The 26,884-nt window shown below is 53.7% G+C and overlaps 3 protein-coding genes across 11 annotated transcripts; all 3 read left to right on the top strand.

Moving 5' to 3' along the window:
* The first annotated feature begins 1,175 nt into the window (after window positions 1-1,175).
* KIF22 (kinesin family member 22) lies at window positions 1,176-16,614 on the top strand. Of its 3 annotated transcripts, none has more exons than XM_036310426.1 (14): window positions 1,176-1,243; window positions 8,461-8,656; window positions 10,173-10,300; window positions 10,394-10,548; window positions 10,770-10,979; window positions 11,058-11,288; window positions 11,426-11,579; window positions 11,702-11,837; window positions 13,619-13,787; window positions 14,617-14,785; window positions 15,175-15,242; window positions 16,002-16,214; window positions 16,314-16,373; window positions 16,478-16,614. In XM_036310426.1, exons 1-14 carry the CDS (start codon window positions 1,225-1,227, stop codon window positions 16,523-16,525), a joined length of 1,956 nt encoding a protein of 651 aa, XP_036166319.1. In that variant the 5' UTR covers window positions 1,176-1,224; the 3' UTR covers window positions 16,526-16,614. The 3 variants fall into 3 exon arrangements, with proteins under 3 accessions (XP_036166319.1, XP_036166318.1, XP_036166320.1); XM_036310425.1 differs by having other exon boundaries at window positions 16,457-16,614; XM_036310427.1 differs by lacking the exons at window positions 1,176-1,243; window positions 8,461-8,656 and having other exon boundaries at window positions 10,205-10,300; window positions 10,374-10,548; window positions 16,457-16,614.
* Window positions 16,615-17,261: 647 nt separating this feature from the next.
* Window positions 17,262-22,325, top strand: MAZ (MYC associated zinc finger protein). 7 transcript variants are annotated; one of them, XM_036309686.1, is made up of 7 exons: window positions 17,262-17,399; window positions 17,998-18,084; window positions 18,168-19,024; window positions 19,434-19,497; window positions 19,765-19,936; window positions 20,736-20,960; window positions 21,252-21,389. In XM_036309686.1, exons 1-6 carry the CDS (start codon window positions 17,364-17,366, stop codon window positions 20,936-20,938), a joined length of 1,419 nt encoding a protein of 472 aa, XP_036165579.1. In that variant the 5' UTR covers window positions 17,262-17,363; the 3' UTR covers window positions 20,939-20,960; window positions 21,252-21,389. The 7 variants fall into 7 exon arrangements, with proteins under 7 accessions (XP_036165579.1, XP_036165580.1, XP_036165582.1 ...); XM_036309687.1 differs by lacking the exon at window positions 20,736-20,960 and having other exon boundaries at window positions 21,252-22,325; XM_036309684.1 differs by lacking the exon at window positions 17,262-17,399 and having other exon boundaries at window positions 17,753-18,084.
* A 929-nt stretch (window positions 22,326-23,254) lies between these two features.
* On the top strand, window positions 23,255-26,789 carry PRRT2 (proline rich transmembrane protein 2). The gene is made up of 4 exons (XM_036308701.1): window positions 23,255-23,404; window positions 24,070-25,013; window positions 25,363-25,495; window positions 25,680-26,789. The coding sequence occupies exons 2-4, from the start codon at window positions 24,135-24,137 to the stop codon at window positions 25,688-25,690; spliced, it is 1,023 nt and encodes a 340-aa protein (XP_036164594.1). The 5' UTR covers window positions 23,255-23,404; window positions 24,070-24,134; the 3' UTR covers window positions 25,691-26,789.
* Window positions 26,790-26,884: the final 95 nt, after the last annotated feature.

Here is a 26,884-nt window from a genome sequence, read left to right as displayed (position 1 = left end):
TAAATATGGGTAGATAAAACCCACATAAACAAAAGATCATTGGGGCTTCAATTTTTAAGAATGTAAAGGGATTCCAAAGCCCCAAAAATTTGAGAACCACTGGTCTAATAGTTGCTTTTTATTTTGTTTTTTTAATAGGTAGGACATAATGTCTAAACAAGGACCCTACCCATGGGCACAAAGGGGTGGGGGTGGGGATGGGGAGGGAGCGGGCTGGAGGGGGGTCAATGGGGGAGACATTATGTAATACTTTCAACAATAAAGAATTATTAAAAATAAATAAATAAACAAGGGCCCTACCAGGAGCTCAAAGATGCCCTGATCTTCCCCGAGTAAGCTTCCAGAAAGGAAAGGGAACTGCCTCACAGACGTTGAACCCATAGGATGTGGGACCTCGGCTGAAGTCGACTAGGAGACCAAGCCTGCCTTTGGGCTCGCTGCGCTGCATGCTGAGTTACAAAGGAGGCAACGTCCGAGCCGGTCTCCTCCGCTCAGACATGCGACATGAGGGGGCGCGTCTAGCTGCGGCCCCGCACTTCGTGGCTCTGGCTCAGCGGGAGGTGAGTGCGCGGCGCCCGCCCGTGCAGCGCCGCTCCGGACCCACCGGAAGGCTCCGCGAAGCCCCACCGACTGCGGGGCAGGGGTCCCGCGGCCGCAAAACGGCCGTTTCAGCGCGCGAAACGACTTCTGAGGCAAAAAAAACTCTCGAACGTGAAGACCGTTACCAGTCGTTTAGAATAATCCCGTTTCTACGCAACATTTTCCTTAGTTGTATAATCTCTTCTACCACGAAAATAGTATTCGGCGTAGGGAAATTTTTGGATAAATTAAGTGCCTTCAATCACTGCTTGATTCGTACTAAAATTCGTAGTTATTTGAGAGGGGAAATGAGGCGAAATGTCTGCACTTACGCAAGTCTACGCCTCGAAACCGGGCGGCACTCAGCAGCTGCCCCAAAGGCCGCAGTCGCCACCGCCTCGGGCGCCCGAGTTTGCGGAGGAGCGCGGGCTGGGGCGTCAACGGCTGGGAGGCTAACGTGCGCGCATGCGTTCTCCGGCAGGGGAACTTTTTCGTGCTGGACTTCCGGGCGAGCCCTAGAGGGCGGGATAGTTGCACGGCTTCCGGCGGCGAATGGCCATGATTGGTGGATCCAAGAGAGGGGTGGGGCACCGGGAAATTCGAATAGGAGAGGCGGTTCTAAGAAGGCAGCTGAGGCGACGCGAGATGGCGGCGGCGACCGTAGGTACGTGAGCCCGGCCTGGGCAGGGCGCCGAGGCCTGGCGCCTGGTGGGATAACGTGTCAGTATCTGATCCGGGCTCCGGGGATTGTCCCGGGGGGGCCCGGGGACACGGCGAGAGGTGGGAGTCGCGGGCGGGTCAGCCCACCTCGCTCTTCTCACTGTTTCTTCTCACGGGTCAGTACACTCGGCTTGAGACCTGACTTTGGCACTTACAGCCTCTTTTGAGCCCAGTGCACTTTTCCTCTGTGGGCTTCAGTTTCTTTGTCAAATGAAGACGATGACTCCATCTCAGGAGATTACCTGAGTAAGCGAGCGAGAAGTGGCAAACACCCCAACCGTGAGGACAGAAACAAGGGAGCTGGATGCCCGCCCGTATGACGAGTTGTTTGGGTGCGCGCGGCTGGGGGGGGGGGGGGCTGAGAGAGAGAGGTGGGCAGGCCGAGGGTGAGACCGACTGCAGCTGCCTGTGCGTTGACAGCCTAGGTAGGATGTGCGGAGACCCCAGAAAAGGGAAACGAGGGACCGTTTCCTTTCACTCCAGCCGTGGAGATCAGTGCCACTTTAGAGTTGGACAGACTGTTCGGATAGTCAGAAGCTTGTATGTATGTGTTTATGCCTCTGCTCTCTTCCTGTAGACTGAGTTCTGGCCTGTGGTTATGGCGGGCACCATAGCCCCCTTACTGTTTGTCAGGCCTGTGGAGAAGCAGCGCTATTTAGTAGGATGTCAAACACATGTGGAGCCCTTGCTCCGTTCCAGGCACAGTTGTTAGCCTTCTATGGTGATGAGCCATTTAATCTCCACATAGTGCTGTTATTGTCTCTGTTTTACAGGTGAGGAAACAGGCATAGATGGGTTAAATAGGTTAACACAGCTGGTAAATGTTGGGGCCTGAATTCATACTCAGGCAGTCTACTCAGAGCCTCTGCTCTCAGCCATTATGTCCAAGCACCTACAATTCCTGCTGTCTGAGCACAACCTGCTCTTACCCTTCCCAGACCCACGATGTCGGGTAATAGTAGGTATCATAAAAACACTTGAATGAATATGGTTGCTTCCCTAGAGGAGCTTATAGTCCGTTTTAGTAGGTAGTCATTTAAACATATAATAACATGAAAAGCAATGAGAGATAATGTATACCTAGACTGCTATAGAGAGTACAGAATCTGAAGTAAACCCTTGGGTGTTCTGGAGGGACTTTATTAAGGAAGCAATATTTGAGGTGTGTTTCAAAGGTTGGGTAGGAGTTTGCCAGACTTTGGTGAAGCAAAAAGACTACAAAATAATTTCTTAAAAAAGAGGGGCCAAAGATGCTATCATTGGCTCAATTTTCCTCAGCATAAAAGAGGAAAGAGTTAAGTTAAATGAAGCTGGGGAATTGTAGGAGAGGGGGAAGTTAGAAGAAATAGCGTCGCCCAGCCTCAAAGTTGCTTTTAGGAAGGGGAGAGACTCTTGTCCTGTAAGCAGTTGTTTACATGTGCCTCTCCCCTCCTCTGCTGGACCCTGAGCTTTGGGGCAAGAATGACAGTGAGCCACTTTTATGATGAAAACAGGAAACGAACAGGTTAGTACTTTATGTTAGCGTATTCATCAAATCTTAATTTGTTCAGCAAATACTCTCTGAGAGCCTACTCTGTGCTAGGCATTGGGGATATAAAGGTGAGCAGAGTAAGATTTATTTTCACTGAGTTTACAGTTAGATGGAGAAAACAGACAAATACGCAGTTACAGTGGCGTGTGATTAGTGCTTGGATGGAGGAGTTAAAGTGAGCCATGCATGCACCTAATTGAACCTTAACAGGTCAGTCATTTTAGAAGGGAAGGCTTTTTAGAGCAAGTAAGGTTTACCTATTTACATCAGTCACTTGATGGGGGTGGGTGGGGTACAGAAGATATTCCAGGGAGCTAGAATAGCACATGCAAAGGCCCAAAGCGCGTGAACCAACTTAGTGTGTGTGGGAACTGAAGGGAATTCATTGTGGTTGAGCGCTTACAGCAAGCATGTCAAACTCAAAGGCTAACACGGGCCAAATAAACAAGGCTTAAGTTTATGTGGGCTGCAAAAAAAACACAAAATCTTCAATTTTCATAGAAACGTAGGTTTATTTCGATAGAGACATGCTGAATACAAAGGGCTGAAATAAATGAGTCATCATTAACATAAAATAATAGAACTTTTAATAAAAATTATTTTTTCGTGAACATTAACTTACCAGACACTGAATACCTGCACAAATTAATAAGCGTAACATAAGTAAACCTATTTTTCTTGTTCTCTGAAAGTGAAATATTTCCTGTTGCGCACACCAAACAAGTCAATCCAAGGCTAAAGTGGCAATCCGCTGCTAAAATATTCGCTGCTAGTATTAGTGGAGAGAAATGGTGCGCCTGCGAGTAAGGCGCATAATGGAAATGAATGCAACACGATTATAGTAATCAGTCATTAGTGAATGTTGTAGTTCATTATTAATAATTTTGTATAACAGGATATTGTAAAAATTAAGTTATGAAATTTTTATTAAAACATTTCTTATATACCATTGTATTGGCTGGGCAGCAAAAATATTCGTTGTGGGCTACATGTGGCCTACGGGCCATGAGTTTGACATGCTTGGCTTACAGTGTAAGGAAGGAAGTGGAGAGAATGATTGGAGGTGAGTGAGACTAGAGGCAGAGAGACCAGTTGGGAAACTGTTGAGATGATGATGATTTTGGCAGAGATTGTGCAGTGGGAATAGAGAGAAATGGACTCATCTAAAAAGGTAGAATTGACTTATGTAATGAATAACTGATGTGGGAAATGAGAAGGTAGAGTTAAGAAAGATTCCCATCTTTGGGTTAGTGCCTGTCATTTCCGTTAGAGAGCATAGGAGGAGGACGACGTTGCAGAGAGATGGGGAAGAGTTCAGTTTGGGACAGGTGGAGTTCCGAGCACCTTCGAACCATGTAAGATGTCAGGGCAGCAGCCTGGAATGTAAATCTGAAGTTCAGGAAGAGAACTCTAGTGTGGAGGTGTCAATTAGGATTCATCGGCTTTAGATGGTAATTAAAGCCAAGAGAGCAGGTGGCCATGCCCATGAAATGAATCAGAGTAGTGGTTCTCCACTAGAGGGGGAAATTTGGTTGTTGGAACTGGGGAGAGGTGGCACAAAATGCTACTGGCATATGTGTTTAGCATGTGCGCTACATATCCTACAGTGCATGGGACAGCCCCACCGCAAGAATTATCCCAACTGAGCGGCCCTGGACTAGAAAGAGGATAGAATGAGCCGAGGAAAAACATTTAAAAATGGCAGAAACTGAGAAGGGGTGAAGTGGCATGGAAACTAAGGGAAAAGTATATTTCCCAAAGGAAAGCAGGTCAGGGTATTGAATACTGCGGGGAAGTCAGATAGGAAGGAGACCCAACATGTCTACTGGATTCAGCAGTAAGGAGGTCATTGGTCCCCCTGCTGAATTGTGCAGACAGAAGCTAGTTGCTGCCATGAGAAGTGAGTAGCAAGAGAAAGAGTGTAATCATAACAATAATAATAGCTAACATTTACTGAGAGCACTTGCTGCCAGCACTGTCCTAAACATTGTATGTATATATTTTCTTTGACTCCTCACAATTTTATGAGGATACTGTTATTTTTATATGTATATTGAGATACTGTTATTTTTATAAAGAGAAACTGAGTCTTCAAGACATTAAGCCTTCCCAAGGTCACACAGCTGGTAGGTGGAACTTGTCGCAGACTCCAAGGCCCATAGGGATACAAAGAGGAAGGGCTGAGATGGCCTGGGGAATCATATAATGAACTTTGGCATTAGACCTTTCTTTGAAGGTTTCACTGTCACTAACTAGTTGTCGACACGGGCAAGTTAGCTAACCTCTCTTTATTGATGTTTCCTCATATGAAAAATGGGGGATAAATATAAAACACTTACTGAGCTTTTACCAAGAACCAAGTACTTTTACATGAATTACCTTATTTATTGCCTTAACAACGCAAAGAGTAGGTATTTTTATTTATTCCCATTTTACAGGTGTGGAAATTAAGGCACAGGAATAGAAAATTACCTCTTTAGGTTAGTTAGTTGTAAGTGGTAGAGTTGGGATTTGAACACAGCCTGCCTTACCTGGAATAATGAACCTTTCTACCGTATGCTAGTTATTGTATTGGAATTTTATTTTTATTTTTATTTTTTTTAAATATATATTTTTTATTGATTTTTTACAGAGAGGAAGGGAGAGAGATAGAGAGTTAGAAACATCGATGAGAGAGAAACATCGATCAGCTGCCTCCTGCACATCTCCCACTGGGGATGTGCCCGCAACCCAGGTACATGCCCTCGACCGGAATCGAACCTGGGACCCCCCAGTCCGCAGGCCAACGCTCTATCCACTGAGCCAAACCGGTTTCAGCTGTATTGGAATTTTATATGTTACTTCATTTAATTCTCATTAAGCCCTTCCAAGGCCAACCCCACCCCATTTTATAAACAAGGAAACTGGGGCAAATGGATGTTAAGTCATTTAATACGGGTCACAAGCTAATAACTGAAAATTTAATTTCTACTTACTTGTTGCTGACTTTCAGGATTGCCATGAGGATCAAATTAAAACTACATGTGCTTAGCTAGAACATGTCAATGGAGGAAAAGGGGGACATATGTAATACTTTCAACAATAAAGATTTAAAAAATTAAAATAAATAAAACTACATGTGCTTGGTAAACCATAAATTGAGAAATGGTACAATTAGCTTCATTGTCAGGGGAAGGGACAGAGGCCCAGTTTTTGAAATAGGCCATCTGCTTATGGGTAAGTCTTATGCATAAGATTCTTTCTAGCCTGGCCAATGTGGCTCAATGGTTGAGTGTCAACCTATGAACCAGGAGGTCACAGTTCAGTTCCCAGTCAGGGCACATGCCCAGGTTGCAGGCTCAGTCCCCAGTAGGGGGTGTGTAGGAGGCAGCCAATTAATGATTCTCTTTCATCATTGATGTTTCTCTCTCCCTCTCCCTTCCCCTCTGAAATCAATTTTTTACAAAAAGATTCTTTCTAGGGGTAGTGTGTCCACCTTTTTGTCTTGCTGTTTCTGTTCTGGCCAACACATGCCAGCCTCTTGCCTTATATGAGGCCTATGGCTCCCTACTACCAGCAAAAAGGAGTCAGAGCTGCCAAGGACTTTCTTCGTTGGTAGACAGTAGAGGCACTATGACATCCTCATTAAGAGGATGTGAAGGTGAAGATATCCAGGTTTGAATGTTACTGTTACTGTTAACACAGTATGGTATCCTCCAACATAAATTAGAGAAATCTCCTCCTCATAAGATATTTTTCTTCAGCTCATTCAATCCTCACAAAAAGAGGGTTTTTTTAGTTTTATCTTTATGTGTTTTCTAATGATACTCAATGTTTTTTTTAATGACTTAGGTTGAATTATCGAAAGCATACTAAACAGAATGCTTACAGTAGAGAAGGATTGCATGTCAGTGCCTTTTGTCATCTGAACTGTGACAAAAAGAGACTAGGGCAGGGGTGGGCAAACTTTTTGACTCGAGGGCCACAATGGGTTCTTAAACTGGACCGGAGGGCCGGAACAAAAGCATGGATGGAGTGTTTGTGTGAACTAATAGAAATTCAAAGTAAACATCATTACATAAAAGGGTACGGTCTTTTTTTTTTAGTTTTATTCATTTCATACGGGCCGGATCCGGCCTGCGGGCCGTAGTTTGCCCACGGCTGGACTACGGGCTGCCTCTCAACCACATCCCTTCTAAACAAAGATGTCCACAGTGCCATTCTTAAAAAAAAAAAAAAAAAAAAAAAATGCACACACTACAGCATTACAGGGCTGGGTACATAGAAGATAAACCTGCATAACCCCCCATCAAGAGAAGGCCATCATTAAGTTTGACATGTGTTTAGCATGTGTGTGTGTATGTATGTATTGTAAAACTCAGGTAAGAGTGGTTTTAGGTAGGGGGCAAATGTCATCTCTTAATCCTTAGAACAATCTGTCAGGTGTTGGTCTATAACTTGACAATTCAAAGTGTGCCGCCGTAGTAGCAGCAGTAGCAGCATCTGGAAGTTTGCTAAAAATTCAGAATCTCAGGCATCACCCCAGGTACTGGAGCTAAACCTGTATTTTCTTCTCCCCGATATTTTATCCATTGCTTTTTTTTTTTTTTTTTTTTTTTTTTTGAGAGAGAGAGAAGTAGAGAAACATCGATTGGTTGCCTCCATAATGTGCCCCAACTGGGCCCAGGAATTGAACCTGCAACCCACATATGTACCCTTGACCAGGAATTGAACCCGAGACCCTTTGGTGCGCAGACCGACATTGTAACCCCTAAGCAACACCAGCCAGGGCACTAAATCTGTACTTAAACTAGATCTTTCAGGTTATTTGTGTTACAGTCTACACCCACTGGACCTACTTGAAGAGGATGGAAGGAACTGAGGCCAAGCTGGGGCCAACCACAGCGTGGCCAGGGTGGAAAAGAGCTTCTTCCAAAATGAGCTGTGGCCACTGGCCCTTCCAATAGTATCCCCAGGGCTCGAGCCTCCAGGCCCTTGGTTATGGACATCTCTAGTCTGCTAAGATACGGGGGTTTGTTTTGCTTTTAGGCTCTGCTTCTTCTTCTGTTGAAGAGCAAAAAAGACAGTACTATAGTATAGGCTATGGTATAAAGTTATGGTCACATGGCCCCAGGTATAAAATACCAAGGTGCTCACAAGACCTGCTACACCTCTATGAGCTTCTTCATTGATAAAATGGGACGAACAGACCCTGTCTTTCAGGGACACCAATGTGCCTGGCATGTAGTCAGTGCTTAATAAATGTTAATGTTGGCTAAGTACACAATAGTCCCTGGCCTATATATAATTTCTCACCTCCAATCCCCCCCACCATACTCTGCCTGAAACCATGTGTTTGATTTTTCTATTTTTCTTCCATTCTGCCCTTCGCTGCTCGCCCTCACTAACAGAACACACACATCCTGCCTCACCAGTTCTCCAAGAGGTCTCAAGCTTTCAAACCTCTATGCTTTTTGCACATGCCATTCCTTCTACCTGGAATGCTTGGCAAGCTCCTGTTCATCCTTCAGAGCTCAGCTATACCAGATACCTCCTCCTCTAACACGCCTACCCTTACCTCAGCAAAGCTGGTCCCTACTTCCTCTGTGCAACACCCTACTTCATGCTAAAACTTATCTTCTCTCCTCCAGGTGCTGGTCGCTGTCGGCTAAGCAAGGTGGGAGCTGTCCGGCGCCCGCCTCCAGCTCGAGTAAGGGTGGCTGTGCGACTGAGGCCATTTGTAGATGGCACATCGGGAGCAAATGATACCCCCTGTGTACGGGGCCTGGACAGCTATTCTCTAGAGATTGCCAACTGGAGGAACCACCAGGAGACTCTCAAATACCAGTAAGGTTCAGGCATTCTTTTTTCCCATCCCTCTCCTAGGTCTGCTCACGTTATCACTTACCCACATGGTTTCTCAGAGCTGCTTCCTCAGTATTCCTGCTCCTTCCTTAGCACTGCTTTGTTCCCCACGTCTTCATTTGTTCATTCAGGAAATGTTCACAGGTGCCCGTTGTGATGGGTGCTCTGCAGGGTACTGTACGGTGGGGAAAGACTGGGAGCTGAATCACACATACATCACTGCTGACAGTTTTGTGGGGGACATAGGTACAGAGTAGGGACTGAGCAACAAAGGTAAGCAGGAGATCCCCAAGTAGGATCTGGGGGAGGTGTGGGAACGGTTGGGGGAACATAAACCAGACAACTAACCCAGGCTGTAGCTGGGTAGTGTCAGAGATTTAAAGTTCAGACTCCTTGCCCTGTCATCCTAGGCCAGAGGGTGACAAATTACAGCCTGTAGGAGTTTGACCAGGAGTCTTTATAATAAAACTTAATCGGGACATAGCCATGCTCATTTATTTACATACTAGAGGCCCGGCACACAAAATTCGGGCACAGGCATGGAGTGTGTAGGGGACCTAGGGAGAGATAGGTGCTCAAGGTGAGGAGTGCGAGGAAGGTGCAGAGTTGCGCTGCAGAAGGGGCAGTCTGGGGACCTGGGTCCCAACGCGCTATTTGTGGGGCTGCAGCACCCACCCGTCCTACCTGTGGATGCAGTTTCCATGGCAATGGGCAGCGGCGGGTGGGGTTCAAGCCCAGTGGCATCACCACCTCATCCTCCCCTTCCTCCCAGTCCCCAAACCACTGGGACCTGGGGTCAGCCAGCGGCAGCAACTATGGCTGGCAGTCCCCAGGCGCGGCCACAGCAGTTGAGGGGATGGAGATGCGGTGGCTAGGCCTGCCAGGGCTCCCTGCTGCTGCCTCCCACCAAGACTTGGGGCTTGGGAGGCTGTGGTGTACGCACCGCTGCCGCTGTCGCCGCTGCAACTTCAGCTGGGCTGCTGCCTGCCGTGCTCCCCACTTCAGCTCCTCCTCCTGTTGGGGGCCGATCAGGAGTTGGGCTGGACCCAGCCCTGGTCGCCCCGCCACCCCTGCTGGTCGCCTCTCTGCCCGCTGGCACCTGCCTTGGCTGGCCTGGCATTTGGTCAATTTGCATATTAGGCTTTTATTATATAGGATTGTCTAAAGCTGTTTTCCAATGACAGGATAGAGTACTTGTGAAAGAAACCATATGGCCCACAAAGCCTATATTTACTATCTGGCTTTGTGTGTGTGTGTGTGTGTGTGTGTGTGATCCATCTCGCCAGACTGCAGAACTCCCAAGAACAGAGGCATCAGATTCATCTCTGTATTCCTAACATCAGTTAGGAATGGGATGGAACAGGTGTTCAGTTGATGCTTTCGAGGGTCTTTTTGTAAGAAAGGGATGGACTGTTTTAAATCTGAGGCCAGTATTACCCTCTAGGTCTGGGTGAAATTGTAACTGTCCATTAATTCCCTCCTTTCTTCCTGCCTGCAGGTTTGATGCCTTCTATGGAGAGAGGAGTTCTCAGCAAGACATCTATGCAGGATCAGTGCAGCCCATCCTAAGGCATTTGCTGGAAGGACAGAATGCCAGTGTGCTTGCCTATGGGCCCACAGGGGCAGGTGAGGGAGCCAGATAAGGAACAGCTGTGGGTTAGAAAGGGCTTCCTTCGGAGTGGGGAGGAAACTCTCACAGCTCTCTCCATTCTTTCCCAGGGAAGACGCACACAATGCTGGGCAGCCCAGAGCAACCTGGAGTGATTCCCCGGGCTCTCATGGACCTCCTACAGCTCACAAGGGAGGAGGGCGCTGAGGGCCGGCCATGGGCCCTCTCTGTCACTATGTCCTACTTAGAGATCTACCAGGAAAAGGTGAGGCCCTGCTCTGGTTGGGGAGGAGAGAGACAAAGGGTCTAAGTAAGACTTAGTTCTAGAACATAAGTTCTGTTGTATCAAGGACTTAAAACCTGGAGAGAGAGAGGTTGGGGTCACAGATGGTACAACTTTGAGAATCCTGCAGAGAAAAGGAGACTGATCCCCAGAAAGTAAGTGTGTTTCTAGAAAATTGGCCCTATCTTTCACTGCCCCGATAGGTGTTAGACCTCTTGAACCCTGCATCCGGAGACCTGGTGATCCGAGAAGACTGTCGAGGAAACATACTGATTCCAGGCCTCACGCAGAAGCCCATCACTAGTTTTGCTGATTTTGAGCAGCACTTCCTTCCAGCCAGTCGAAATCGGACTGTAGGACCCACTCGGCTCAACCAGCGCTCCTCCCGCAGTCATGCTGTGCTCCTGGTTAAGGTGAGGCCCACTGAGGGGTGAGGACCTGGGAAGCCCCTTCGGCCTGAGCTAACCCTGGGGCCCTGTTCTTTCCCCCAGGTGGACCAGCGGGAACGCTTGGCCCCGTTTCGTCAGCGGGAGGGGAAACTCTATCTCATTGATTTGGCTGGCTCAGAGGATAACCGGCGTACAGGCAACAAAGGCCTGAGGCTGAAGGAGAGTGGAGCCATCAACTCCTCGCTCTTTGTTTTGGGCAAGGTGGTGGATGCGCTGAACCAGGGCCTCCCACGTGTGCCTTACCGGGACAGCAAGCTCACCCGCCTGTTGCAGGTCAGGCCACCCATATCAGGGCAAAGGGGCTGGAGAAGAGGGTCTTGGGCCTCCTGGAGGTTTGGGGAAACAGCAGTCAAGGAATGGAAACATGGGGCCTTCTGACCAGTCCATCCTTCCCAATCCCCATCCCTCAGGACTCTCTGGGTGGCTCAGCCCACAGCATCCTTATTGCCAACATTGCCCCCGAGAGATGCTTCTACCTAGACACAGTCTCTGCACTCAATTTTGCTGCCAGGTCCAAGGAGGTGATCAACCGACCTTTTACCAATGAGAGCCTACAGCTTCATGGTAAGGACAGGGGTTGGCAGGAGTGGAAAGGCCGGTCTGGACAATTGGGGGTTTGCTAAATCCACCAAGCGGTAGCACAGAGGCTGACATACCCCCCCACACACACACCCCATTTTTCCTAGTCTTGGCACCTGTTAAACTGTCTCAGAAAGAACTGGTAGGCCCTCCAGAGGCAAAGAAAGCCCGAGGCCCTGAGGAAGAGGAGATTGGGAATCCTGAGCCCCTTGAGCCTCCAGCCTCTGCTTCTCAGAAATTCAGGTGAGCAGATGGGGAGAGACCTTGGGCATATTCCCTTTCCTGTTGTGTCTGGGTTGGGTGCAGAGCAGCAGTGAGTTGAGCCCATCAGATCCTTGATCTGTGAACCTGTTCCTTGGTGCTGCTGCCTGGGGTCCTCCAGAGGCTTCCTACTTGAGCACCTAGTCCCCTCCCTTTCCACAAAAACATCATATTTTGGGGCAGCTGTTTCAAGGACAAGCACTTTTGCTTCTGGCTCAGGTCTTTCAGGTCCAGAGGATTAGAGCAAAGCGAAGGAGACAGAGATGAAGAGCTATGTCTGGCTGAGACCTCTCAATCTCTTCGTGACTCTCCGAGGAGCCGGTTGTGTCATAGCATTCCCCTGCTTCTCCCCTCAATCCAAACAAAGCCTCTCTAAACTGAGTCTCTTCTGTGGGTGTGCCCAGCCCCCAGTTCTGATACCCTTGTGGGCCAGTATGCACTAACCCTCAGGTCACCTCTGTTTAGTGGGTCTTGCTTTCTGTGTCTCGCCACCTGCCCTCCTAACTCCAAGGAGTCACTTGCAGTTTTAATATTGCTGTTTCTACCGAGCCCCCTCTAAACGGGGTACTGAACAGAGGTGAAGTAAGGAGACCAAGGATTAGTGTCCCAGGGGGCTACTGTAGCTGAGGAAGGATGACATACATAAAAATGTGCTTCCCCTAGCCCAGTGGTTGGCAAACTGTGGCTCCCGAGCCACATGCGTCTCTTTGGCCCAGAATTGAATTCTGAGGGTGAGCTCAAAGATGGGATACATCAGACCTAGTCAGACCCTGACCTCAGAGGGCTCACGTTTTAGTAGGGGAAATAAGACGGGAATATCAGTATGTGATGCAAGATAGGTAGTACAGAGTACAGTGAGGATGGAGAAGGTGCTTGTTCTGGAAGAGCTAGGAAGGAATGACTTCTCGCGTTCATCCATATCTTCTGCTCCTGTTCTTCCCAGGTAACTGTACACACAGAACAGGGCAAGCCCTGTCTTTGAGGAGCTAGTTCAATGTAGGAAAGAAGATGCACAATCAAGTTGGGCATTGTGAGAGAGGTGGCATCAAATTCACTTTGAATGATAATTGAGGTCAGATGTGAGGGGAAAAATTCAGACAGAAGGGACAGATGTTAGGCATTATTATGCTCAGGACTGTACTTGAATAGGCCTTTCCTACTGCCCTCAGGGGAAAGCCTTGACATGTGAGGTCTTCAGTGGCTTTCAAAGCCCTGTTGGAGATGACGTCCTCTGAAGCTTCCCTGACTGCTCCTCCACATGGATCGGCACATAGCCTCCGAATTCCTGTGTTCATTAAAAGCTTGTTCTCGCCCAGCTGGTGTGGCTCAGTGGTTGAAAACTGACCTATGAGCCAGGAGGTCATAGTTCAATTCCTGGTCAGGGCACATACCCAAGTTGTGGACTTGGTTCCCCAGGATGGGGCGTGCAGGAAGCAGGCGATCAATGATTTCTCATCATTGATATTTCCTTTTTCTTTTTTTTTCATCATTGATGTTTCTATCTCTCTCCCTTCCCCTCTCTGAAATCAATAAAACTATTTTTTTAAAAAAAGCTTGTTCTCATCTGATCTGGTATCCCTGAGAGATAGTGATCAATCTGCATACTGCACCCAGAGAGTTTGGATGATTTGCTCAGTTAACCAACAAGTTAACACCAGAGTTCTGGAACCAAATAGAACACAAGTTAAGGCACAATGAGGAGAATCCTGCTGCTGGAGGGTGATGAGAGAAGTAGGTGGGGAGTAACCTCTTTGTCTGCTCAGCTCCCTACAGAAGCTGAGTAGCATGGACCCAGCCATGCTAGAGCGCCTCCTGAGCTTGGACCGTCTGCTGGGCTCCCGGGGAACCCAGGGGACCCCTCTGCTGAGCACCCCAAAGCGAGAGCGAATGGTGCTCATGAAGACAGTGGAGGAGAAGGATTTGGAGATTGAAGTAAGTGTTAGAAAGGTGGGGGCTGGGGTCCCTGTTTCCCTTGGGAAGCAATCAGGATCTTCAGATAAGGAAGGACACTCACTGAAAGGCTAGACCAGCATCCAGTTTTCACCCACCACTGGAGTCCTTCAGTTTCTCAGCTTCTGTTTGAATGTCCTTAACATGGCTTAACTTTGAAAAATAATTGAGATCCAATTGGGGGGGAGGGGGGGGGGGATTACAAGTTAAAGGAACAAATGGCCCTAACTGGTTTGGCTCAGTGAATAGAGCTTCTGCCTGCGGACTGAAGGGTCCCAGGTTCAAGTCCGGTCAAGGACACATGCCCGGGTTGCAGTTTCGATCCCCAGTAGGGGGCATGCAGGAGGCAGCCAATCAATGATTCTCTCTTATCATTAATGTTTTTCTCCCTTTCCCTTCCTCTCTCAAATCAAGATATATTTTTTTAAAAATAAAAGGAACAAATGTAAGATGTTGCCATTTTGGAAAACCTAATTATCAAATTAAGTTAGCACTCTGCTTGAATAGTCCTTTTAGTATTTCAAAAAGAGGCTTGTTCCATCTCTGAGCAGCCCTAATCATTAGAAAGCCCTTAATTATATTGGGCTCCAATTGTCTCCCAGTAGCTTCCATTGGCCTTTACCCTGCCCTCTAGGGCAGCGGTCGACAACCTTTCAGATCTGAGGGACCACCAGTGGTCCGCAGACCACTGGTTGGTGACCACTGCTCTAGGGTCTTGGAGCCCTGCATTCTTACTTTCCTAATCCACTCTCCTTCAAGTTGCCCTAAAATTGGTTCTGGGCCACATCTCTCCCTTATCCTTTCCCAACAGAGGCTTAAGTTGAAGCAAAAAGAACTGGAAGCCAAGGTGCGGGCCCAGGAAACTGTGGACCCAAAAGAGAAAGAGAATTGCTCTCCCACAATGCTCCGACCTCTCGCCCGCCGTACAGTCACAGTGGCCAAGCCCCTCAAAAAGGCTGTGGTGATTCCCCTACAGCTGAGTAAGTGTGGCTCGGGGCAGCCAGGAGGGCACAGATAACAGAGCTCAGGAGGGAGGGGGGCTAGGAGCAGCAGTCCTTACGTCACTCATGTCTTCCCACCGTGTGCCAGCCCCTGGGATGGGTGAGGAGGATCTGAAATAGATCTGATTCTCTGCTCTCGGGCATTTAGTACAATGGGGTAGACTGACAAATGCACGATGGATTATCATACAAGACCAACTGAGATTACTTTCAAATACTGGTATAAGAAAGGTCATGTGGAAACACAACAAAAGAAGAGGTTAACTTGGGGGTGAAGGGGAACTGGGGAATCAGAAATGGGAGAACCAAGTGGCTATCAGGGAGGGTGAAAAGTAGCTTCTGTAATGACGCCAGTTCTTTCCTTTCAGTTCAGGAGCAAGCAGAATCCCCAAATGCTAACATCCATATCCTGAAGAAGAAAAGCCGCAAGAGAAAGGTCAGAGTAGCTGGAGGCTTGGGCTATACTTAGAGCCTAGAAGTAAGGGTTAGTAACCTGTGGTGGGAGAGCAGTGACCATGGGATCACATGACCTGTCAGAACATTTATCAGCTATTTACAACTCTTCCAGTTGCTTGTGGTCTAAATACAGAAGTAACTCACAGGGCATTTAGGATGAAGTGTAGTGTTATACTGTACTTAGCAGAGTGGTTTTCTATTATTTGTTACTTCCTTTCTTCCTGAAAGCTCTCACACTCAGTAACTACTTAACTAGTATGGTATGTATGTAGCCTTGGTCCTGCCCTCTACAAACTTACCAGCCCATGTAGGGAAACATGACCTCAACACTGGAGAAATGAAACAAAGGTGAAAGAACTACCTAAAAACAGATGGTTGGGGGAGGTGCCACTTATTGAGTGCCTTCTCCTATGTGCTTTCCTAGGGGTGAGAAAGAGCTGATTCTCTTTTAGAAATGAGGGGCCAGATTGAAGAGCTTACTCTGTGCTTTATGTTCAATAACTCATTTGACCTTCCCAGCAATTCCATTAACCATTCTTTCACAAGTTGGATAAAATGAGAGTAAGATGAGTGACCAGAGGGAAAGTTTTTGGTCAGACAACTGACAGGAGGGAGAGAGGCTGGAGAGGGCGGGAAGGCGGTTGCTGTGAGGTTGCTCTCCTTGGCAGAGGAGCCCGGAGCCTGCAGTGGGCTGAGCAGCAAACTGCTGTTTTGTCATTCACCTCTCCCTGCCTCACAGTTGGAGGGCCTGGATGCCACCGAGTCCAAGGACAAGGCTGAGGACTGCTGGGAGCTACAGATCAGCCCAGAGCTACTGGCCCATGGGCGCCAAAAAATACTAGACATGCTGAACGAGGGCTCAGCCCGCGACCTGCGCAGCTTGCAGCGCATTGGCCAGAAGAAGGCCCAGCTCATCGTGGGCTGCAGGGAGCTCCATGGCCCCTTCAGCCAGGTGACGGCCCAGGGAGGGCAGCACTGGCTGGAGCTGGGTGATTGAGGGGGAAAGAGCCTGGTACCCCTAGGCCACTTGCCCATGGCTGTTGTCCTGCAGGTGGAGGACTTGGAACGTGTGAAGGTCATGTCAGGAAAGCAGCTGGAGTCTTTCCTGAAGGTGAGCCCGAGGCTTGGCCCCGCGCCTCTCCCGGCCTGCGCCCTGCCCGGCTCTGACGCTGTTCCCCTTCCCTCCTGTTGCAGGCGAACATCTTGGGTCTCGCCGCGAACATCTTGGGTCTCGCCGCGGGCCAGTACGGCAGCCCCTCCTGACTGCCAGCTCCTCTCGTCACTTTGCCTTTTTTTTTCCTTTCCAGTCGTTGTATAACCGTTTCTTGTATAAATACAGTTTTAACTCTGTTGCTTCAGCCTGGTTCTTGAGGCTATGGGGGTGGGGCCGGGGTATAGTTGCCCTTGGGACGGCCACAAGCTCCGCTGTAACTTTCTGGGGCGCCATCTTTGGGAAAACATGCAGCAGCACAGGTTTGTGAGTAAACTACTGGAGCGGGAAGGGACGGTGGCCCGTTGGAAACAAAAAGCTGAAGCCACAGCCTGAGGACAACAACCGTTAGGCGGGCGCGCGCTTTGAGTTGAGCTCCGCCCTATCCGTGCCCCTGGCGCGCGCTCCCCTTTCCGCCCGCTCCTCGACAGCGGTTTTGTGCGCGTGCGCGCGAAATAACGGCCGCAGCCGGCGGAGGGGGGGTAAAATCTTTTAAGTGGGGGGAGAGAAGCCACCGTCTCCCGCGCGCCCACCACCTGCGCCGTCACCAGCCAATCAGCGGCCGTCTCAGGGGTCTCGCGCTGGGGACGACTCCGGCTGCTGGGCGGCTCCTGCAGTCCCTCCTCCCCGCCAGAGTCCCTCTCCTCCCTCCCCCTCCCGCTGGCCTCGCGCGCGCTCGAGCTCGCGCCCGCTCCAGCCTCTTGTGTGTCCTCGCGCCCCCCGCCCGCCCTCCCCGCGCGCAGTGTGCTCCGCTCCCCCACCCTCCTCCTCCTTTCCCCCTCCCGCCGGCCCCGCGCACCACCTCCCAGGGTTCCCCCTCCCCCACTGCCGCCTCCTCCTCCTCCTCCCGCCCCAGGGTGAGCACGAGCCACCTCCCTCCCTCCCTCCGCCATGGATCCCGGCAACTGGAGCAGCTTCATCTTCCAGGTAACAACCCCCTCCCCCCGCCCCACCCCCCCTTCCCACACCCCCTCCCGCCCGCCCTCCCTCCCGTCCCACCCCCCCTCCGCGCGCCCGGTGCGCGCGCAGCTGTCCCCCTCCCTCCCTCGCGCCCTCCCCCGCCCTCCCCGAGGCGCCGGCTGGGCGCGCGCGTGGCGGGGGCCGAGGCTGCTCCTTCGCTCCCCCCACCCCGCCCCACCAGGCTCCAACCGCCGCCGCTGCCGCCTGGGCCCCCGCCCCCGGTCCTTGGCCCCGCGGGGCCTCCCGCCCCCACCATCACTGCTGCGCTCCGTGGCCCGCCAGGCGCCCTCCTTCCCTCCCTCCCGCCGGCCGGGGTGCGCGGGCGGCGGGGCGGCCCTCGGGCCATGCGTTCGGTGCGGCCCAGCCCGGCCGGCTGGGGGCGGCGCCCCGAGCCCAGGCCCCACGCGGCCCGCGCCCCCGGCCCCCGCTGAGCCCCAGGGACCCCGCCGTGGCCGAGGCCATGTTCCCCGTGTTCCCTTGCACGCTGCTGGCCCCCCCCTTCCCCGTGCTGGGCCTGGACTCCCGGGGGGTGGGCGGCCTCATGAACTCCTTCCCGCCACCTCAGGGTCACGCCCAGAACCCCCTGCAGGTCGGGGCTGAGCTCCAGTCCCGCTTCTTTGCCTCCCAGGGCTGCGCCCAGAGTCCATTCCAGGTGAGTAGGGGCCGGCAGTGCCGGGCCAGGCTGGGAGGGCGCCAACCCACGGCCGCGGCCTACATGGTGTCTTGTCTCCGCAGGCCGCGCCGGCGCCCCCACCCACGCCCCAGGCCCCGACGGCCGAGCCCCTCCAGGTGGACTTGCTCCCGGTTCTCGCCGCCGCCCAGGAGTCCGCCGCCGCCGCTGCTGCCGCCGCCGCTGCAGCCGCCGCCGCCGCTGTTGCTGCAGCACCTCCAGCCCCGGCCGCCGCTTCCACAGTGGACACAGCGGCTCTGAAGCAGCCGCCCGCACCCCCTCCGCCGGCCCCGCCGGTGTCTGCGACCGCTGCCGAGGCTGCGCCCCCTGTTTCTGCCGCCACCATCGCCGCAGCCGCAGCCACCGCCGTCGTATCCCCAACCTCGACGGTCGCCGTGGCCTCGGTTGCATCTGCCTTGGAGAAGAAGACAAAGAGCAAGGGGCCCTACATCTGCGCCCTGTGCGCCAAGGAGTTCAAGAACGGCTACAACCTCCGGAGGCACGAGGCCATCCACACGGGAGCCAAGGCAGGCCGGGTGCCTTCGGGTGCTATGAAGATGCCCACTATGGTGCCCCTGAGCCTCCTGAGCGTGCCCCAACTGAGCGGAGCCGGCGGCGGAGGGGGAGAGGCGGGTGCAGGCGGTGGAGCGGCTGCCGTGGCAGCCGGTGGTGTAGTGACCACGACCGCCTCGGGAAAGCGCATCCGGAAGAACCACGCCTGTGAGATGTGCGGCAAGGCCTTCCGCGACGTCTACCATCTGAACCGACACAAGCTGTCGCACTCCGACGAGAAGCCCTACCAGTGCCCTGTGTGCCAACAGCGCTTCAAGCGCAAGGACCGCATGAGCTACCACGTGCGCTCACATGACGGCGCTGTGCACAAGCCCTACAACTGCTCCCACTGTGGCAAGAGCTTCTCCCGGTGTGCACGGGGCCCGGTGTGCACGGGGCCCAGGCCTTGGCCGCTCACTAGGCCGTGGGGCGGGAGGGACTGCGATGGAGGTGGCCTGGCCTTGGCTGGCGGGGAGGGAGGAGGTTTCTGAGGATGGGGACTGGGAGCCACTCCCAGGGAGGAGGGGGAAGAGCCTCTCTGGGTTACCAGGGAGCAGGGGGTGGTACTTAGCAAAGGGGGTGGGTCTTAGGATTGTTGGAAAGCGTGGCGTGGACAAGGCAGCCCTGCTCCAGGGGAGGGGTTTCCTGCCCAGCTAGGACTCTGGTGCCGGGCTTGGCAGGAAATGCAGGGACCTGGGAAAGGTCTCCTGTACTAGGTTAGGCGGACGTGGGGGCGTCTCTACAGCACAGGGCCTAACCCATCCCCAACGTGTCCCCAGGCCGGATCACCTCAACAGTCACGTCAGACAAGTGCACTCAACAGAACGGCCCTTCAAATGCGAGGTAGGAGGCCCTCTTCCTGTCTTGGTTTTCATGATTTTGATCCTCATTGTAGTTGTCTGAGTTCAGCCTCTCAGACCCCCTTTTTCTCTCTTTTTGCTTTTTCACTCCATTTTCTCATCCCTTCTTCAAGGCCTCATCGTCTCACTCCCATTTCCTACAGATCAAAGATCCCCAAGGCCCTGATTCCTTTAACCTCTTGTTCCCCTCTCCCCACTCCCTGAAGCTTTAACTCTCCTGACACCCCCCACACCCCTCCCCCTTCCCCAGAAATGTGAGGCAGCTTTTGCTACGAAGGATCGACTGAGGGCGCACACAGTACGACATGAAGAGAAGGTGCCATGTCACGTATGTGGCAAGATGCTGAGCTCGGCTTATATTTCGGACCACATGAAAGTGCACAGCCAGGGCCCTCACCATGTCTGTGAGCTCTGCAACAAAGGTACATGCTGAGGGATGCTGGGAGGGCCAGGGACAATGGGTGGGGACAGAGCCAGAGGCCCTTTCACAGATGTGAGTTAAAGGTGCTGTAACAGCTCGTGGCATCTAGAGCCCGCTAGGAAGCAAATGAAGCAACATTGGGCCCACTGCACGTCATTAAGTTCTAAGAGGTCGTGGCTGGAAGAGATGATCTACTAGAAAGAGTCAGCTTGTGGGTGTGCGTGGGGAGAATGGGCACGGGACATGGCTATTTGGGGAAGGCATGGTCAAGAGCCAGTGCCCAAGGGTTGAGAGACAAGGTTTCAGCTGTGCAGCCAGTTTCTCATCTTCGGCTCCTGCGACAAGTGGAGTGCTTTGGCAGGAGTTTAACAAGCATGCACCCTGCCCCAGTAGCAGAGAAAGCTGCTTTTAAAAAGATTTGCTTATTCACTGAATAACTGGGCTGACACTATATGGGGCACTGGAGGGAGGGGACACAGCCGTCTCTACTGAGGGTCAACCCTTCAAGTTTCTAGGAATCAGTGGCCTGTCACCCCAGGAGAGATCCCTCAGCCACAGAGGATGGGTTCTGGGGACCAATGCCAAGGAGCGGACACTACTCAACTAGGTCCGAAGCTCAGGGTGGGGCTGCGACCTACCAGCCCCAGCAGAGTAGTTGGCCCCAGGTTACCAAGGATGTGGGAGGAGGACAGGGCCATCTGAGGAGAGTGTCCCCAGCCTAGGAGAATAACCCCGTCTCTGGGGTCTCCACCTGGCTGACCCCATCCCCCCATCCCAATCCCCCCCCCCCCCCCCCATAGGCTTCACCACGGCAGCATACCTGCGCATCCACGCGGTGAAGGACCATGGGCTCCAGGCCCCGCGGGCTGACCGCATCCTGTGCAAGCTGTGCAGCGTGCACTGCAAGACCCCTGCCCAGCTGGCCGGCCACATGCAGACCCATCTAGGGGGGGCCACCCCCCCTGTCCCAGGAGATGCCCCCCAGCCACAGCCCACCTGCTGAGGGGGACCCCCGCACCCACCAGGCAAGGCGTGGGACATGGCTTGGGGGAGATGGTGTGTGTGGGACAAGGGGGCTCAAGGGGCCCAGTAGGGGATCTCAGGAAGGCCAGGGATGTCCATCTGTCACTCAGGTTAGGGAGACTTCTGGGAACAGAGAGGGCCCTTCAGGAGAACTGGGTAAGGATGCAGGCGAAGCCTCTGGGGACCAAACAGGAAGTGAGCAACGGCTGTGTCCCAGGGGAGGGAGTCTGGGGCCAGGGGCAAGGCTCTTGCCATTCAGATGGCGCTGTGATCTGATGTTTTTCACCATGCAGGTACCGGCGAGGTCTGTCCAATGGCAGCAGCGGCGGCGGCAGCAGCGGCGGCAGCAGCAGCAGCTGCTGCATCAGTGGCAGCCCCTCCCACAGCTGTGGGCTCCCTCTCTGGGGCTGAGGGGGTGCCTGTGAGCTCTCAGCCACTTCCCTCCCAGCCTTGGTGAACTCCTAGTTGGGAGGGGTGGGGGAGGGAGAATGGAGGAAAGTCCCTTGGTATCCTTTCCCCCTCCTCTCTTCCCATCAACTCCTCACTGCTTCCCCCACCACCCAAGGAGCCTCCTGAAGGAAAGGAGGAAGAAATGTTTTCTTAGGGGAATTCACTAGGTTTTAACGATTTGTTTCTCCTGCTCCTCTTCTCCCTATCAGACCTGCCCCCACACACACCTGTCCCCTTGTTGTGTTCAAGCCCCCTGGACAGTGGGCAGGGATGGCAGAGGACAGGAGCGGCCACTGCCTTCACCCCTCTCCTCTCTGTAACCCTCTGCCCTTCCAGGGATTTGTGAGCCTCCTCCCTTGGTGGTCCTTGCTCTCCTTCCAGTCCCCCCTACTGTCTGCTGCCCCTCCCTGGGGAGTTGGTGCTTTTTTTTTTTTCCAGGGGGAGGGAGGAGAGAAAGGAGGGGAATCAAAGATTCTGTCCTAGAGAGGGGAAAAGGTGAGATTTGAGAAGGGGCAGAAGCAGGGAAGGCAAAGGTTTGTACCTTCGTAAGGCAGGGTTGTTTAGGGTCAGCCCTAAGCATACTCCTTAAGAATCTGTCAGGGGAGAACAAGTCAAGGGGAGCAGAAGGAGCTACATGGGCCGGAGGCAGGACAGGAAATGGGACTTTAGGAGGCCAGGGTAAATGGGGAGGTCCAGGACTAGAGGTGCTGCCTGGGGGTGGAGGAAGGCAGCTGCAGTGTCTCCCCCTTTCCTCTTCCACCCCAGCTCCAGCCCTGGCCTTTTCATCCCTCTCCCCCAAGATAGAAGCTGTGGCCCTGGCCATGTCATCGTGTTCCTGTGTTCCCTGCATGTTCCCTACCCTTCACCCCCTCCTCTTGGCGTGGATCCCATTACAATAAATTTTAAATAAAAACTTGGCTCTGGCTTGAATGAATTGCTCTCACCAAAGTCCCTGTCGTCGTCGTCGTCCCCCCCGTTTCTCCCCCCCTCCCCCAAGGGGTTTCTTGGGGCTGCTATGGGTCGCAGCCTTGTCCTGCCTTCTGCAGCTCTGGCTCCTCCCTCCCAGAGGTGGGAGTGGGAGGTACCCAATCTGGACAGGCCCAGAATAGCCCCTATTGCAGGTTTGAAGAGGCTTAGGTTAGAAACCCAAACAGTTCCTAGAACCCAGCCAAATACTAACATCCCTAAGGCCCTGAGGAGATGGCGGGTGACGTAGCTGCAAAAAGGTTGGGAGGTCTGCACCCTAGGGCTACGAGCAGTGAGGTTGGGAAGGAAAACCACTTGCCCCTTTGATTGTTGCCATGGTCCACCCTGTCTTCACTGGGACTCTGCCCCAGCCCCTTCCTACTGTTCAGACACCCCTGCGGCCTCTGCCCTGCCCCCTGGTAATTCCCTCCCAGGCCTGGCTTTCCTTTCCAGGGACCCCTGAGCCTTCCAGGACCAATTCCTGCAGCTGCTTCTGTGGTAGAGGGACTCTGCAGACTCCCTTCTCTTGAAACCCCACCCTGCAGCCTCCCCCAGTTTTGCCTCATCGCCCCTCCCCTCCACGCTCGGAGGGGTGCGTTCACCCAGTATTGCCTCTCACCCTGGACCTGCCTCTCTCCGCTGATCCCTCTCGGTTTCACCCAACCCCCTGCCTGTGCCAGGAACCCCGGTGACCGTTGGCGGGAGGGGCCCGGGACTGGGGAAGGGGGTACCCCAGGAGGTGCGCGTGGGAAGGAGCAGGGAGCTGGCGCGAGTGGTCCCCCGGCCGGTTGCCTGGGTAACACGGGCCTGGCACGCGTGGCTCCCTTGGGCGGGCCTGGAGGGGCGGGGGCAGCGCGTGCGGCAGCGGAGCCGAGCGCAGGGGAGGGGACGGGAGAGGAGGGGAAGAGCAGAGCGGAGGGAAGACCCGCCGCCTCCCTCCCTCGCTCGCGCGCTGACTCGCTCCCCCCCGGGCTGCGGCTGCTGCAACGGCGGCGGCGGCGGCGGGAGCAGTCTGGAGGCCGGCGTTGAGGTGAGACGGATGGACTGAGGCTGCGGGTAGGAGTGGACGGACTGCAGAGGCCGGGGAGGGCTGCACCGCACAGGAATACGGGCGCATGGCCTCTTGGCTGGTGGTGCAAGGCGCGCCAAGCCAAAGGAAGGAGGCGCCGGGGGCACCCCGGGGACAAGGGAATCCCTGGGAGAGGGGCTGAGAAGGGGCTCAGAGGAGATGCCCGGGACCCTCAGGGAGGAGCGGGGGCATCTGCGCCCCAAACACGCAACAAGAAAACCGCACCCACTGGCGCCCAGGTAGGGGAGGACGCGGGAGTGGAATGTGAGTGTGGGCCCTCTGCCTGTCGGAGTGTATGGGTGTCTGCACAGCTTGATTTTGAGGTGCTGGGGCATCCGCTAGGACCTGGGAAGCTGGATCTTGTTGGGGGTGCCCAGGAAAAGACCATGGGGAGGGGCCTGCTTACAAAGGGTTAACCTTCCCAGGGCTCTCCAAGCAGAAGAATTTGAGCAGAGCACTCCTCCCCAGAGACGTCCCACCCCAAGGCAAAGGAAACCCCAACTTTTCTTCCTCTCCCCAGAGGCAGCCCAAGGCTGGCCCGGAGACAGGAGCACAACCCTCTTGGGCTGCAGCGCTGGGAGCTGCCTCTTTCCTCCTCACACCAAGCTCATCTCCTCCTCTTCCAGGATTTGCTGCTGTCTCTGCTGCTCTGTCCTCCCCACAGAGGCCCTCTCCTCTCTCCCATCACAAGATGGCAGCCAGCAGCTCTGAAGTCTCTGAGATAAAGGGGGTAGAGGAGGGTCCCCAGACCCAGGGCGAAAGGCCTGGCCATTCTGAGGCTGGAACTGGCCCTCTCCAGGTCCCAGCTGGGGTCCCGGATGAGCCCGAGGCCCTGCAGCCAGGTCCAGACATCACTGTGGACCCTGTGGACTCAGAGCCCAAGGCTGGGCCAGCTCCAGAAAACACAGAGACCCCAACAGAGGCCCCAGACACAGCCCAGGCCAAAGACCTTAGCTCAAGCCCAGGAGGGGAACCACAGGCCAACTCCAGGCCCAAAGAAATATGCCAAGAGCCAGCCTCCAAGCCAGAAATGAGCAAAGAGGCCACTGCAGACCAGGGGTCGGACCTGGAATCTGCGGGCCTGCGTGAGCCAGCCTCAGAGCCCACACCCCAGCGGGACCTCCAGTCAGGCTCCCAGCCCACCCCCAAGCCAGCCCTGCAGCCGGAGCCCCCTACCCAGGAGGACCCCACCCCTGAGTTCTTGACTGAGAGTGTGGAGGACAAGCAGGAGAATGGGGCAGTCGTTCCCCTGCAGGCTGGCGATGGGGACGAGGGTCCCGCCCCCCAGCCTCACGCATCACCCTCGACAAAAGCCCCCCCAGCCAATGGGGCTCCTCCCCGCGTGCTGCAGCAGCTGGTTGAGGAGGACCGAGTAGGAAGGGCTCACAGTGGGCATCCAGGATCTCCCCGGGGTAGCCTGAGCCGCCACCCCAGCTCCCAACTAGCAGGATCTGGGGTAGAGGGGGGTGAAGGCACCCAGAAACCTCGCGACTACATCATCCTCGCCATCCTGTCCTGCTTCTGCCCCATGTGGCCTGTCAACATTGTGGCCTTCGCTTATGCCGTTATGGTGAGCCCCCTGAGACCCTGGCCCCAGCCTGCTGTGGCTCCCCATGACCTGCACTGGGACAAAGCCCCAGGAATAGCCTGGCTCTCCCTCTCTGCATGGATCTCGCTTCCAAAGCACAGGGCTTCACCCTCTGAGCCATTACTGCCCCACCCCTTCAGGTGGGAGGGATGGCCAGACAGGTTTCACACAACCTTGCTGACCTATGCCCTCCTCCCTCTGTCTCTCCATCCCTCCTTCCTCCCTAACCACGGGCTGGCCTGTCTCCTCTGGATGACTCTCTCACCTGATCCGTGCTGAGCTGGCTTCTCTTGACCTGGCCATGATGTCCCACTCCTCACCCTAATCTCAGTCCCGGAACAGTCTGCAGCAGGGGGATGTGGATGGGGCCCAGCGTCTGGGTCGAGTGGCGAAGCTCTTAAGCATCGTGGCGCTGGTCGGGGGGGTCCTCATCATCATCGCCTCCTGTGTCATCAACTTAGGCGGTGAGTGGGGGTCTGGGACAGGCTGGGAGGCATGGAAGGGTTGGCAAGGGCAGCTTTACTAACCCCCTGACCCTGCTCTCTCCTGTCTGTCTCCCCTACTTGTCCTTTGTCTCTCCTTGTCTCCCCCACCCCACCCCACCCACTGTCTCTTTCTCTGCCTGTCCCTCCCTCTCCTCTTCCACAGTGTATAAGTGAGGGGCTCTGCCCTGCATTCCAAGACTTTTCTTCCTGTTGGGAGCTGTCTTGGGCCCATCCTCCCCTGCTCCCCTGCCGGGAGCCCAATCGATGGCCCAGGCCCGCACCCATAGGGACCAAGGGAGCCTGAGCAGCCTTGTTTACAGCTTCTTTCCTGGTCCTGCATCTTGCCAGGCTCCTCTGCCAACCGTAGGCCTCCCTTCTCCCTGCACTGTTTCCAGTCTCCCTGCACTTCTGCCTGCAGCCAGCCTCTCAGCCTCTCTATCCCTGCACTTCTGGAAACCTCCCTCGACATCTCCCAAACTCTCAGCCTCCCTGCATTTCTCCCATCTTGCACTTCTTCAAACCTCCCAAATTACCCGCACTTCAAACCTGGTCTCCACCCCCGACTTTCATTGTCTTGCCATCTTCCCCCATTCCTTTATTCCTCCTCTCCTGTATCATCTCTCCGTCCCTCTCCACACCCTCTTCCCTGTTCCTCTTCCTGCCTCATCTCCCCTCAGCATCCTTTCCTCCCCTAAGGATCCTCTCCTCTGGTTTTTCTGCTGTCACTGATTATTCTGCAAAAACTCCAGCACTTAGAGCAGGCTGGGAAAGGGCAGCAATGTCTGGGAGAGGACCCTGCAGCCCAGGGCTGTTCTCTGCTGGGACGACCCAGGTCCCAGAGCTGGCCGGCGGGGGGTCCCCTAGGGACTTGTGCAGGCGAGGTGAGCGCAGTTCAAACACCCGGGAGGAGGGAGGTGCAGCTATTGCCCGCCCCGGTCGGCCCTAATTTACTGACCTGCCCCACCTGGGCTTTTAAACCCGGTCGGCAAGTGTCTTCAAGGCAAAGACTGGGGTGACTCACGTGCTTCGTAACGAAAGAACTCCCAAATAGGACCAAAGCTACAGCCTCAAGGAGCGAGGGAGGGACGGGGCGCCGTATAATGATTTTCTAAGAGGAGGGAAGTGTGTTGCACGCGACATTCCGCTAGGGAGGCAGACACCGAGCTACAACGCCGTTTGGAGTTAGCGGGTTTTTTGTTTTCTGAAAAAAAGAAAAGAAAAAAGAAAAAAAAAAACCCTAAAAAACTAAAAGTCTACCAAAAAAAAAAAAAAAGGATACATTAAACTAATTCTCCCTTTTTGTATGCCGGATGCTGCATGAGTCTGAAACACCAATAAACGGAGACTGCATGAAACTCGCTTCCGGCC

Source organism: Myotis myotis, unplaced genomic scaffold, assembly GCF_014108235.1.
Source record: "Myotis myotis isolate mMyoMyo1 unplaced genomic scaffold, mMyoMyo1.p scaffold_m19_p_5, whole genome shotgun sequence".
Taxonomy (NCBI): domain Eukaryota; kingdom Metazoa; phylum Chordata; class Mammalia; order Chiroptera; family Vespertilionidae; genus Myotis; species Myotis myotis.
This window is presented reverse-complemented; position numbering and strand designations above follow the sequence as displayed.

Excerpts from the sequence above, each read along its gene's own strand:
- KIF22 (XM_036310425.1), top strand. Across the intron at positions 10,301-10,393 it reads CTATGGGCCCACAGGGGCAG|GGAAGACGCACACAATGCTG; the intron begins GTGAGGGAGCCA and ends ATTCTTTCCCAG. Across the intron at positions 11,838-13,618 it reads TCTGCTTCTCAGAAATTCAG|CTCCCTACAGAAGCTGAGTA; the intron begins GTGAGCAGATGG and ends TTGTCTGCTCAG.
- MAZ (XM_036309684.1), top strand. The coding sequence starts at position 17,893 with ATGTTCCCCGTGTTCCCTTGCACGCTGCTGGCCCCCCCCTTCCCCGTG. Across the intron at positions 18,085-18,167 it reads GCGCCCAGAGTCCATTCCAG|GCCGCGCCGGCGCCCCCACC; the intron begins GTGAGTAGGGGC and ends TTGTCTCCGCAG. Across the intron at positions 19,937-20,735 it reads CTGTGAGCTCTGCAACAAAG|GCTTCACCACGGCAGCATAC; the intron begins GTACATGCTGAG and ends CCCCCCCCATAG.
- PRRT2 (XM_036308701.1), top strand. The coding sequence starts at position 24,135 with ATGGCAGCCAGCAGCTCTGAAGTCTCTGAGATAAAGGGGGTAGAGGAG. Across the intron at positions 25,014-25,362 it reads CCTTCGCTTATGCCGTTATG|TCCCGGAACAGTCTGCAGCA; the intron begins GTGAGCCCCCTG and ends CCCTAATCTCAG.